General features: G+C 38.3%; 1 protein-coding gene across 1 annotated transcript in view; it reads left to right on the forward strand.

Annotated features, from left to right (window-relative positions):
• The first annotated feature begins 584 nt into the window (after positions 1-584).
• The window catches only part of LOC134825286 (serine/threonine-protein kinase 16-like), a 76948-nt gene continuing 63706 nt past the window's right edge, over positions 585-13826 (forward strand). The window contains exons 1-7 of the mRNA XM_063837450.1: positions 585-693; positions 940-1048; positions 1311-1421; positions 4446-4602; positions 4980-5086; positions 5252-5347; positions 5621-5712. Of these exons, the coding sequence (XP_063693520.1) occupies positions 605-693; positions 940-1048; positions 1311-1421; positions 4446-4602; positions 4980-5086; positions 5252-5347; positions 5621-5712 (761 nt within the window). The 5' untranslated portion in view covers positions 585-604. The remainder of the gene's footprint in view (positions 694-939; positions 1049-1310; positions 1422-4445; positions 4603-4979; positions 5087-5251; positions 5348-5620; positions 5713-13826) is intronic.

The raw sequence follows: 13826 nt of genomic DNA on the forward strand, positions 1-13826 counted from the left end.
GTTGATGAATAGAACAAACAGAAGTGGTCCCAGAATAGATCCCTGGGGCACTCCTGATTGCACGGGAAGCATGCTTGAGACAGCTCCGCCTACAACAACCTGCTGTCGTCTGTCTTGTAAATACGACTTTAAAAATCTAAGCATCAGACCATCAATACCATATAAATTTTTTAGCTTGCGAAGGATTAAGTCATGTGATACACTGTCAAATGCCTTAGCAAAATCAAAATAAACAATGTCGGATCTTGACTTATTGTTCAGGGCCAGTGCAAGGTTGTCTGTGAATGGGACCATCTGGGTAGTGCAAGACTTCCCATTCACAAAACCGTGTTGTCTACAGTCGATTAACCCTTCACAAGCTGCGAGCAACTCTTTCGAAATAGCTGAGAAAGACCATTACTGAAAATATCAGTGTATATTGTTTAAATTACTTTTAAAATTGTGATATCATCCCCTGTTCTAACTTATTATTAACTGTTTTGACTAAATTAAATTTGACCCTACAACAATATAATGTTGTAGGTTTGCTACTAAGTTTGCCTCACGAATATCTTTATTTAGATAAAATTCAATTATTAAGTTTGTGTTTACACAGGAATGGTTGATGGGTGGGTGGCTTTGCTCTTGTCTAAAGCAAGAAACACTTATTATAAATGGATTTTATTTGAAACTGTTACAACGGATTGGTGAAGGGTAAGTTTGGAACGTACTGCAAATTATCAATTATATTGCCAATTATGGCTGATACGGCACATGTTTTGTAACATACTGATGATATTTCTTAGACTGCTACATATTCAACGATGAGCACTATATTTTCATTGTTATAATTTTGTTGATTCTGTAAAATGTGCTAAAATGAAACTTCTTGTGTCGAATTACTTGTTTTATTGAGTAGATTTATGACAACAATTTTGTTTGATATAACTGAGGTTTCAGGGGATTTAGTTACATTCAGTTAGCTGAAGATCTCAAAACAAAACAATACTATGCCATCAAAAGACTACTGGCACAGGAAGACGATCAAGTGACTCTCATAAAAGATGAGGTGACTGAATATTTAAATATAAAAAAGTAAGATTGAACCAACTTTGAGCAACATAGAACTTTAGAACAAATGGACCACATGATCTGAATCAAAATATGATTATTGTTTTCTTTTGAAATTAACTGTTCTTGTGTTGCCCCAGGCCTATGTTAGTCAGCTGCAGACACTGCTCAAAATTAAAGCTATTCTGCAAGGTCTTGGTAAAAAAGACAATGGTATAAATAAATCAAATAAAGCTTTAAAACTAATTGATATTTCCTAGATAAAGTGTTACAAGTTGTTTGCATCGCCGCACATCATACCTCTCTTAGACTACAGTATTGTGAGACACAAGGATGTGACTGAGATCAACTTACTACTTCCATATTACAAGGTAAATACTGTTGGTAACTTACTACTTCCATATTACAAGGTAAATACTGTTGGTATATTTGGAATATGTTTCCAACTTACCAAACCTTACTACATATTCCGTACTCAAGGAATCGTGTTGTATTATAAGTAAGAAAGAATGTTTAAAAACATATTATATGTATATTGTATGATGCTATTAATGAATGTACGAAAGGAAGTTCGACTTTTAAACCTTCCACAGAGAGGATCCCTGCATGACCTGATGAGCAGAAGTAACCATGGTAACCATAGTAACTAATAGTAACCATAGTAACCATATAAACCTCCCTCAGAGAGGATCCCTGCATGACATGATAAGCAGAAGTAACCATGGTAACCATAAGGGTGGTGCCACCATAATTGTTGACCCTGATGTTTTGAGAAAGAGATCAGTTGACAAACTAAGCAACCCTTCCTTGTACAAAAAACTTGACTACGACCCTACTAAAGCCTTGCACAAAGAACTGGTCAACCTATGGATTGACGGAAAGACAAGAGGGTTGATTCCTGCAAAGACAGCTAAGAGTATCATGGGTATATCGAATGAACTCAAAGCTGACCAATCAGGACCAACAAACGCTCAAAGCACTTTACCGCATTTCAAACCAGGAAAGCCTTACTTCTACCCTTGCTTGAAAATTCACAAGCTTAAGAAAGATGATTTGAAACCTGGTGTTGAGCCACCCGCAAGGCTTATTACAGCACTCCAAGAGGGAGTTACAAGACGTTCAGATGTTTACCTTGCTGACACATTTTTACGCTCATTGGAACGTGAATTTTGTGGGGATCTACTTATCGACTCTGGAGATGCACTCAACTGGTTAGACGGCATCAACAGTTCATTTGATCACAATACTAAACGCCGGCTCAGAAGCTTTGCTTTTGACTACAAGGCATTATATGATTCTCTTAAACCCGATTTGGCAATGGAAGCCCTAACTGTTGCTATGACTGAATGTCGAACGGAATGGAGTGAGGAGTTCAAACAATGGATCCTTGCCCTCGTAGACCTCAGCTTCAGAGCTTCTATTGGCCAATTTGAAGGTGATTGGTACCAACAACTAGTCGGAATACCAACGGGAGGAAGCCTCTGTGTACAAATTGCGAATATAGCAGTTTACTACTACATGAGAAAAGTAGTATATTCTGATGAACACTTGATGAAAAACGTGTCAACAGTAAAGAGATACATAGACGATGGAGCGGGTTTTTTTGATGGAACAAAAAGACAGTTTTCAGAATTTATCTCTAATGTCAACTCGAGACTCAGTAGTGTAGGTCTTAATATAGATGAGTTCAGCATCGAAGACCCTGGAGGATTTACTTGTTTCCTCGACATACAATTTACATTTGACGTCGATGGAAACCTCCAGACTGACCTGTATGTAAAGGAAACTGATTCTAGGTCTTATCTATACTTTGGATCCACCCACCCTAACCATGTCTACAGCAGCATCATCTATTCCCAATGTCTCCGTCTCCGCCGTATCATCAATGACAATGATAGGTTAGCCCTAAGAATCGACGAGCTGAAAGAGTGCTTTTCGAACTCAAACTATCCGAAAAAGATGATCAACAACATCTCTTCGAAGGTGAAAACATTCGAACGCAGGCTCCCCACCTGCAGGGACACCTCGAACAGTTCTATATTGCTCCCTGTGTCCCCTGATAACACAATACGTGTTATCTCCACCTTCGGAGGTGACGCGGCACTGATAGACGTAATTGAAAAGTTTGAGTCCACCATAGAGACTTCTCCGAGTTTGTCGTCTACATCTAACACCGACACGACAAGTACAACGGAGACCTCCAACCAGGATAGAAACACCGGCAAAAGACTATTCAGTTATGTTAAAAGATCAGGCGCATCTTTGCGGAGGAGACTCCTCAACCCACAATTGCACGCAGAGGATAACACTGTAACAAAAACAGAACCTTGCCATCAAAGAAATTGTAAGTGTTGTGCAATGATAGGAAGTGAAAAGTGTTATTGTATTAATGGAGTCAAGATAAGACAAGCTCCAGGGACCTGTTCTAGCTACAACATAGTCTATATATTCATTTGTAAATTATGTCCATCTCCTTTCTGCTATGTTGGACGTACCATTAGGACTTTGCATGAAAGAGTAACCGAACATAGAGCTAACTATTATAAATTATTGAAAGACCCTTCCTTAAAACATAGTGATGATTTTTTATCTGATGATAGTGACACTTACAGTTTAGCAGCTCACCTAATAGACTCACATAACCTTTCCAATAGACCTGATTTTGATGCTTCTTATAATGTTTTTATCCTAAAGAATTCTAGTCCTAGTAATTTAGAAGTTAACGAACATCTACTTATACAAAAACTCAGAACTTTGAAACCATATGGTATTAATTCATGTGATCCTTTTGGTATGCCACTTTTATTTGAAAATAAAACTTTTGATAATGGTCCTTAAATTATTTCACCCTTAATGCAGGGACTAGTATATTTTTTCCGACTAGTTGGGGCCTCACAACCCCCCATACCCGAGTGCTTCCCATTCCATTTTTGAGAGTTTGGCTTCTTTTTACAGCTAACATCCTTAAGTTCAAATTAAAACTTTCTGATATAATTGGAGTATTAACCCTTATCTTTATTAGGTACTGAAGATGTCCGAAAATGTTTTACCAATGATGTTATAAAGATTTTGTTGGAATTTTTAAACTCATTCGTTGTCTGACTGTGGGAACTATTGATTCTTGAAGTAACCATGGTAACCATGGTAACCATAGTAACTAATAGTAACCATAGTAACCATATAAACCTCCCTCAGAGAGGATCCCTGCATGACATGATAAGCAGAAGTAACCATAGTAACCATGGTAACCATGGTAACTAATAGTAACCATAGTAATCATATAAACCTCCCTCAGAGAGGATCCCTGCATGACCTGATGAGCAGAAGTAACCATGGTAACCATGGTAACCATAGTAACTAATAGTAACCATAGTAACCATATAAACCTCCCTCAGAGAGGATCCCTGCATGACCTGATAAGCAGAAGATTGCAGCTCAACAGTCCCCTTCAAGAGAGAATGATATACGGACTGTTCCGCGGTATCTGCAGAGCATTGCATGTTATGCACAATTACCCTAGTGGTCCTCTGACTCATAGAGATGTTAAACCAGGTATTACTTAAAGTTCCACAGTTTTATTGTACATTAAAACCCAGATTTGCCACAGACTTTAGGAGAAAGGAAAAAGCTGTGTTAAATCGGGTTTTACTGTACTCGGAATTAGAATTACGGTACAACCCTGTTTACAACTTTAGAATCAGAACTAATTTTCTGACCGACAAGTCAAAATCATCTCAAATTTAGTGTTATAAAATAGTGTTTAAAATATAAAATCTTTTTATAATTAGGTTATACCACAGCTATACAGAGCATTTCAATATTTAATAAATGAGTCTTTTAAAGAGCATATCTGGTTTTATCCTCAGCTTCATTTAAGTAATAATAATATTCACAGGAAACGTACTGATAAGTAATAATAATATTCACAGGAAACGTACTGATAAGTGATGATGGTAATACTGTGCTTATGGATTTTGGATCAGTAATACAGGGACAGTGCAAAATATCTTCCCGTAAAGAAGCTATAGCCATGCAGGTACCCTCGTACTCCTTTATTAATACCTTCGTTTATAGAACATGAGGATTCAAGGGAGGGGAGGAGGTTAAATTGAAAGGAATTTACAGACTACATCAACTAATTAAATAGAATTGAAAACATAATAAATCATAAATATATCATGGTTACAAAACCTTTCTTCAGGACATTGCAGCAGAACGCAGCACTCTTCCTTACCGGGCACCTGAACTATTCGAGGTTCCCAGTGACTGCGTCATTGACGAGAAAGTGGACATTTGGGTACGTTACCATGGTTACTATGGTTACTATGGTTACTATTAGTTTCTGCACGAGAGACACTACTGACAAAATACGACACATTTTGTGTTAAGTTGCAAATAATCATAACTATTGTTACTTGAGTGAAAGCTTAGGTACAACTGGTACATGTGTACATATTGTTTTCTCCTTGATTGAGTCTCGATTGAGTCGCTAGGATGTGTTACCATAGTTACTATAACTTTATTTCAGTCGCTAGGATGTGTTACCAAAGTTACTATAACTTTATTTCAGTCGCTAGGGTGTGTGCTGTACGAGATGGTGTTCCTGCGGTCCCCCTTTGTGTGGACTAGTAGTGAACAGGGGGGCAGCATTGCACTGTGGCCGTGGGGGGGGGGGGGGTTGTCGAGTGTGGGTGGTATGAGCTAGTGGGGGGGGGGGGGGGGGGGGGGGGGGGGGGGGGTATCTGTTTTAACCGAAAGTAACCGGGGGGGATAGGGGAGCTTGTGTGTAAATTTCAGTGGGGGGGGGGGGGGGGGGTCCCCCGGGCTAGGGGTGTGGTGGGGGGTGTGGGGGCGGTGTTGGGGGGGGGGGGGACGAGATAGTGAGGGGGTGAGTCCTGGGGGGGGGGGGGGTGGGGGGGGGGGGGGGGGGGGGGGTGTTGATGGTGTAAATTGTCTCCTATGGCGTACGGGGGGGGGGGGGGCCGGGGGGTACAGCATTGTGGGGCATGGTGTTTGGACGGGGGGGGGGGTCGACGGGGTGCGAGGGATATAGGGGCCTGGGTGAGGGGCTGTCCGCATAGGCGCGGGTCGTGGGTCAGTACCATGGGCAGACCTGGCGGTCGCGGCGGAATGGGGGGGCCTGGAGCGAGGGGAGGGGGGGCATACCTTTACACGATGGGACCGGTCCACACGCCTACAAAGGGGGAGGGCCTAACCAGAATGCCCGGTACCCCAGAACAAGTCCGGAAAACTATGTTGTATGGGACGGTGGTACCGGTACAACACTACAACCACGCGAACCTTAAGCTTACCCCAACCAACCAATACCAACACCTATGCCACTTACGCGCATATAGAGTAGTCTACCTATAGTGACGAGAACCTGAAGCCCGGATAACCACTTCCTATTACACCCCGGGCCAACTACCCAACCAACGCCTAACGCAGTAATCCTGACCCCAACACCAAACACGACTCTTGCCACGATCTCCAACCACTCTAATCCAAAGTCCGGTAACCATATTCCTATCTCGTCATGGCCACTCGCCAACCTACGCGAACCAGATGCAGGACACACATCATCCATACTCCTCTTAGGGTACTAGTAGACTAGTGTCATAGAGTTCAATGTTGCAGGTAAACTTAAATCCTTTCTCTCAGGGACTAGTAGACTTCATAGAGTTCATGTTGCAGGTAAACTATTCCTTTCTCTCAGGGACTAGTAGACTTCATAGAGTTCATGTTGCAGGTAAACTATTCCTTTCTCTCAGGGACTAGTAGACTTCATAGAGTTCATGTTGCAGGTAAACTATTCCTTTCTCTCAGGGACTAGTAGACTTCATAGAGTTCATGTTGCAGGTAAACTTATTCCTTTCTCTCAGGGACTAGTAGACTTCATAGAGTTCATGTTGCAGGTAAACTATTCCTTTCTCTCAGGGACTAGTAGACTTCATAGAGTTCATGTTGCAGGTAAACTATTCCTTTCTCTCAGGGACTAGTAGACTTCATAGAGTTCATGTTGCAGGTAAACTTATTCCTTTCTCTCAGGGACTAGTAGACTTCATAGAGTTCATGTTGCAGGTAAACTTATTCCTTTCTCTCAGGGACTAGTAGACTTCATAGAGTTCATGTTGCAGGTAAACTATTCCTTTCTCTCAGGGACTAGTAGACTTCATAGAGTTCATGTTGCAGGTAAACTTATTCCTTTCTCTCAGGGACTAGTAGACTTCATAGAGTTCATGTTGCAGGTAAACTATTCCTTTCTCTCAGGGACTAGTAGACTTCATAGAGTTCATGTTGCAGGTAAACTATTCCTTTCTCTCAGGGACTAGTAGACTTCATAGAGTTCATGTTGCAGGTAAACTTATTCCTTTCTCTCAGGGACTAGTAGACTTCATAGAGTTCATGTTGCAGGTAAACTATTCCTTTCTCTCAGGGACTAGTAGACTTCATAGAGTTCATGTTGCAGGTAAACTATTCCTTTCTCTCAGGGACTAGTAGACTTCATAGAGTTCATGTTGCAGGTAAACTTATTCCTTTCTCTCAGGGACTAGTAGACTTCATAGAGTTCATGTTGCAGGTAAACTTATTCCTTTCTCTCAGGGACTAGTAGACTTCATAGAGTTCATGTTGCAGGTAAACTTATTCCTTTCTCTCAGGGACTAGTAGACTTCATAGAGTTCATGTTGCAGGTAAACTTATTCCTTTCTCTCAGGGACTAGTAGACTTCATAGAGTTCATGTTGCAGGTAAACTATTCCTTTCTCTCAGGGACTAGTAGACTTCATAGAGTTCATGTTGCAGGTAAACTTATTCCTTTCTCTCAGGGACTAGTAGACTTCATAGAGTTCATGTTGCAGGTAAACTATTCCTTTCTCTCAGGGACTAGTAGACTTCATAGAGTTCATGTTGCAGGTAAACTTATTCCTTTCTCTCAGGGACTAGTAGACTTCATAGAGTTCATGTTGCAGGTAAACTATTCCTTTCTCTCAGGGACTAGTAGACTTCATAGAGTTCATGTTGCAGGTAAACTTATTCCTTTCTCTCAGGGACTAGTAGACTTCATAGAGTTCATGTTGCAGGTAAACTATTCCTTTCTCTCAGGGACTAGTAGACTTCATAGAGTTCATGTTGCAGGTAAACTATTCCTTTCTCTCAGGGACTAGTAGACTTCATAGAGTTCATGTTGCAGGTAAACTATTCCTTTCTCTCAGGGACTAGTAGACTTCATAGAGTTCATGTTGCAGGTAAACTATTCCTTTCTCTCAGGGACTAGTAGACTTCATAGAGTTCATGTTGCAGGTAAACTATTCCTTTCTCTCAGGGACTAGTAGACTTCATAGAGTTCATGTTGCAGGTAAACTATTCCTTTCTCTCAGGGACTAGTAGACTTCATAGAGTTCATGTTGCAGGTAAACTTATTCCTTTCTCTCAGGGACTAGTAGACTTCATAGAGTTCATGTTGCAGGTAAACTATTCCTTTCTCTCAGGGACTAGTAGACTTCATAGAGTTCATGTTGCAGGTAAACTTATTCCTTTCTCTCAGGGACTAGTAGACTTCATAGAGTTCATGTTGCAGGTAAACTATTCCTTTCTCTCAGGGACTAGTAGACTTCATAGAGTTCATGTTGCAGGTAAACTTATTCCTTTCTCTCAGGGACTAGTAGACTTCATAGAGTTCATGTTGCAGGTAAACTATTCCTTTCTCTCAGGGACTAGTAGACTTCATAGAGTTCATGTTGCAGGTAAACTTATTCCTTTCTCTCAGGGACTAGTAGACTTCATAGAGTTCATGTTGCAGGTAAACTTATTCCTTTCTCTCAGGGACTAGTAGACTTCATAGAGTTCATGTTGCAGGTAAACTTATTCCTTTCTCTCAGGGACTAGTAGACTTCATAGAGTTCATGTTGCAGGTAAACTTATTCCTTTCTCTCAGGGACTAGTAGACTTCATAGAGTTCATGTTGCAGGTAAACTTATTCCTTTCTCTCAGGGACTAGTAGACTTCATAGAGTTCATGTTGCAGGTAAACTATTCCTTTCTCTCAGGGACTAGTAGACTTCATAGAGTTCATGTTGCAGGTAAACTATTCCTTTCTCTCAGGGACTAGTAGACTTCATAGAGTTCATGTTGCAGGTAAACTTATTCCTTTCTCTCAGGGACTAGTAGACTTCATAGAGTTCATGTTGCAGGTAAACTTATTCCTTTCTCTCAGGGACTAGTAGACTTCATAGAGTTCATGTTGCAGGTAAACTTATTCCTTTCTCTCAGGGACTAGTAGACTTCATAGAGTTCATGTTGCAGGTAAACTTATTCCTTTCTCTCAGGGACTAGTAGACTTCATAGAGTTCATGTTGCAGGTAAACTTATTCCTTTCTCTCAGGGACTAGTAGACTTCATAGAGTTCATGTTGCAGGTAAACTTATTCCTTTCTCTCAGGGACTAGTAGACTTCATAGAGTTCATGTTGCAGGTAAACTTATTCCTTTCTCTCAGGGACTAGTAGACTTCATAGAGTTCATGTTGCAGGTAAACTATTCCTTTCTCTCAGGGACTAGTAGACTTCATAGAGTTCATGTTGCAGGTAAACTTATTCCTTTCTCTCAGGGACTAGTAGACTTCATAGAGTTCATGTTGCAGGTAAACTTATTCCTTTCTCTCAGGGACTAGTAGACTTCATAGAGTTCATGTTGCAGGTAAACTATTCCTTTCTCTCAGGGACTAGTAGACTTCATAGAGTTCATGTTGCAGGTAAACTTATTCCTTTCTCTCAGGGACTAGTAGACTTCATAGAGTTCATGTTGCAGGTAAACTTATTCCTTTCTCTCAGGGACTAGTAGACTTCATAGAGTTCATGTTGCAGGTAAACTTATTCCTTTCTCTCAGGGACTAGTAGACTTCATAGAGTTCATGTTGCAGGTAAACTTATTCCTTTCTCTCAGGGACTAGTAGACTTCATAGAGTTCATGTTGCAGGTAAACTATTCCTTTCTCTCAGGGACTAGTAGACTTCATAGAGTTCATGTTGCAGGTAAACTTATTCCTTTCTCTCAGGGACTAGTAGACTTCATAGAGTTCATGTTGCAGGTAAACTATTCCTTTCTCTCAGGGACTAGTAGACTTCATAGAGTTCATGTTGCAGGTAAACTTATTCCTTTCTCTCAGGGACTAGTAGACTTCATAGAGTTCATGTTGCAGGTAAACTTATTCCTTTCTCTCAGGGACTAGTAGACTTCATAGAGTTCATGTTGCAGGTAAACTATTCCTTTCTCTCAGGGACTAGTAGACTTCATAGAGTTCATGTTGCAGGTAAACTATTCCTTTCTCTCAGGGACTAGTAGACTTCATAGAGTTCATGTTGCAGGTAAACTATTCCTTTCTCTCAGGGACTAGTAGACTTCATAGAGTTCATGTTGCAGGTAAACTTATTCCTTTCTCTCAGGGACTAGTAGACTTCATAGAGTTCATGTTGCAGGTAAACTATTCCTTTCTCTCAGGGACTAGTAGACTTCATAGAGTTCATGTTGCAGGTAAACTATTCCTTTCTCTCAGGGACTAGTAGACTTCATAGAGTTCATGTTGCAGGTAAACTTATTCCTTTCTCTCAGGGACTAGTAGACTTCATAGAGTTCATGTTGCAGGTAAACTATTCCTTTCTCTCAGGGACTAGTAGACTTCATAGAGTTCATGTTGCAGGTAAACTATTCCTTTCTCTCAGGGACTAGTAGACTTCATAGAGTTCATGTTGCAGGTAAACTTATTCCTTTCTCTCAGGGACTAGTAGACTTCATAGAGTTCATGTTGCAGGTAAACTATTCCTTTCTCTCAGGGACTAGTAGACTTCATAGAGTTCATGTTGCAGGTAAACTTATTCCTTTCTCTCAGGGACTAGTAGACTTCATAGAGTTCATGTTGCAGGTAAACTATTCCTTTCTCTCAGGGACTAGTAGACTTCATAGAGTTCATGTTGCAGGTAAACTTATTCCTTTCTCTCAGGGACTAGTAGACTTCATAGAGTTCATGTTGCAGGTAAACTTATTCCTTTCTCTCAGGGACTAGTAGACTTCATAGAGTTCATGTTGCAGGTAAACTATTCCTTTCTCTCAGGGACTAGTAGACTTCATAGAGTTCATGTTGCAGGTAAACTATTCCTTTCTCTCAGGGACTAGTAGACTTCATAGAGTTCATGTTGCAGGTAAACTATTCCTTTCTCTCAGGGACTAGTAGACTTCATAGAGTTCATGTTGCAGGTAAACTTATTCCTTTCTCTCAGGGACTAGTAGACTTCATAGAGTTCATGTTGCAGGTAAACTATTCCTTTCTCTCAGGGACTAGTAGACTTCATAGAGTTCATGTTGCAGGTAAACTATTCCTTTCTCTCAGGGACTAGTAGACTTCATAGAGTTCATGTTGCAGGTAAACTTATTCCTTTCTCTCAGGGACTAGTAGACTTCATAGAGTTCATGTTGCAGGTAAACTATTCCTTTCTCTCAGGGACTAGTAGACTTCATAGAGTTCATGTTGCAGGTAAACTTATTCCTTTCTCTCAGGGACTAGTAGACTTCATAGAGTTCATGTTGCAGGTAAACTATTCCTTTCTCTCAGGGACTAGTAGACTTCATAGAGTTCATGTTGCAGGTAAACTTATTCCTTTCTCTCAGGGACTAGTAGACTTCATAGAGTTCATGTTGCAGGTAAACTTATTCCTTTCTCTCAGGGACTAGTAGACTTCATAGAGTTCATGTTGCAGGTAAACTATTCCTTTCTCTCAGGGACTAGTAGACTTCATAGAGTTCATGTTGCAGGTAAACTATTCCTTTCTCTCAGGGACTAGTAGACTTCATAGAGTTCATGTTGCAGGTAAACTATTCCTTTCTCTCAGGGACTAGTAGACTTCATAGAGTTCATGTTGCAGGTAAACTTATTCCTTTCTCTCAGGGACTAGTAGACTTCATAGAGTTCATGTTGCAGGTAAACTATTCCTTTCTCTCAGGGACTAGTAGACTTCATAGAGTTCATGTTGCAGGTAAACTATTCCTTTCTCTCAGGGACTAGTAGACTTCATAGAGTTCATGTTGCAGGTAAACTATTCCTTTCTCTCAGGGACTAGTAGACTTCATAGAGTTCATGTTGCAGGTAAACTATTCCTTTCTCTCAGGGACTAGTAGACTTCATAGAGTTCATGTTGCAGGTAAACTATTCCTTTCTCTCAGGGACTAGTAGACTTCATAGAGTTCATGTTGCAGGTAAACTTATTCCTTTCTCTCAGGGACTAGTAGACTTCATAGAGTTCATGTTGCAGGTAAACTATTCCTTTCTCTCAGGGACTAGTAGACTTCATAGAGTTCATGTTGCAGGTAAACTATTCCTTTCTCTCAGGGACTAGTAGACTTCATAGAGTTCATGTTGCAGGTAAACTATTCCTTTCTCTCAGGGACTAGTAGACTTCATAGAGTTCATGTTGCAGGTAAACTTATTCCTTTCTCTCAGGGACTAGTAGACTTCATAGAGTTCATGTTGCAGGTAAACTTATTCCTTTCTCTCAGGGACTAGTAGACTTCATAGAGTTCATGTTGCAGGTAAACTATTCCTTTCTCTCAGGGACTAGTAGACTTCATAGAGTTCATGTTGCAGGTAAACTATTCCTTTCTCTCAGGGACTAGTAGACTTCATAGAGTTCATGTTGCAGGTAAACTTATTCCTTTCTCTCAGGGACTAGTAGACTTCATAGAGTTCATGTTGCAGGTAAACTATTCCTTTCTCTCAGGGACTAGTAGACTTCATAGAGTTCATGTTGCAGGTAAACTATTCCTTTCTCTCAGGGACTAGTAGACTTCATAGAGTTCATGTTGCAGGTAAACTATTCCTTTCCTCTTTTTTTTTTTTTTTTTTTTTTTTTTTTTTTTTTTTTTTTTTTTTTTTTTTTTTTTTTTTTTTTTTTTTTTTTTTTTTTTTTTTTTTTTTTTTTTTTTTTTTTTTTTTTTTTTTTTTTTTTTTTTTTTTTTTTTTTTTTTTTTTTTTTTTTTTTTTTTTTTTTTTTTTTTTTTTTTTTTTTTTTTTTTTTTTTTTTTTTTTTTTTTTTTTTTTTTTTTTTTTTTTTTTTTTTTTTTTTTTTTTTTTTTTTTTTTTTTTTTTTTTTTTTTTTTTTTTTTTTTTTTTTTTTTTTTTTTTTTTTTTTTTTTTTTTTTTTTTTTTTTTTTTTTTTTTTTTTTTTTTTTTTTTTTTTTTTTTTTTTTTTTTTTTTTTTTTTTTTTTTTTTTTTTTTTTTTTTTTTTTTTTTTTTTTTTTTTTTTTTTTTTTTTTTTTTTTTTTTTTTTTTTTTTTTTTTTTTTTTTTTTTTTTTTTTTTTTTTTTTTTTTTTTTTTTTTTTTTTTTTTTTTTTTTTTTTTTTTTTTTTTTTTTTTTTTTTTTTTTTTTTTTTTTTTTTTTTTTTTTTTTTTTTTTTTTTTTTTTTTTTTTTTTTTTTTTTTTTTTTTTTTTTTTTTTTTTTTTTTTTTTTTTTTTTTTTTTTTTTTTTTTTTTTTTTTTTTTTTTTTTTTTTTTTTAAAGACTTTTTAACTTTCCTTTTTTTCAGGCAAAAAACTTATTTTTTTTTGGGGAAACTTTTTCCTTTTTCGGGGACTATCCCTTATAGAGTTCAGGTTCAAAAAATTTCCTTTCTTCCTAGGAATTTAAGTTCATTTGCAGGAAAAAATTTTCCTTTCTTCAGGACTTAGACTTCATTTTTTTTCATGTTGCGGGAAAATTTTTTCCTTTGGACTTTAGACTTTGGGGAAAATT

Source organism: Bolinopsis microptera, chromosome 13, assembly GCF_026151205.1.
Source record: "Bolinopsis microptera isolate Bmic1 chromosome 13, MBARI_Bmic_1.0, whole genome shotgun sequence".
NCBI lineage: Eukaryota > Metazoa > Ctenophora > Tentaculata > Lobata > Bolinopsidae > Bolinopsis > Bolinopsis microptera.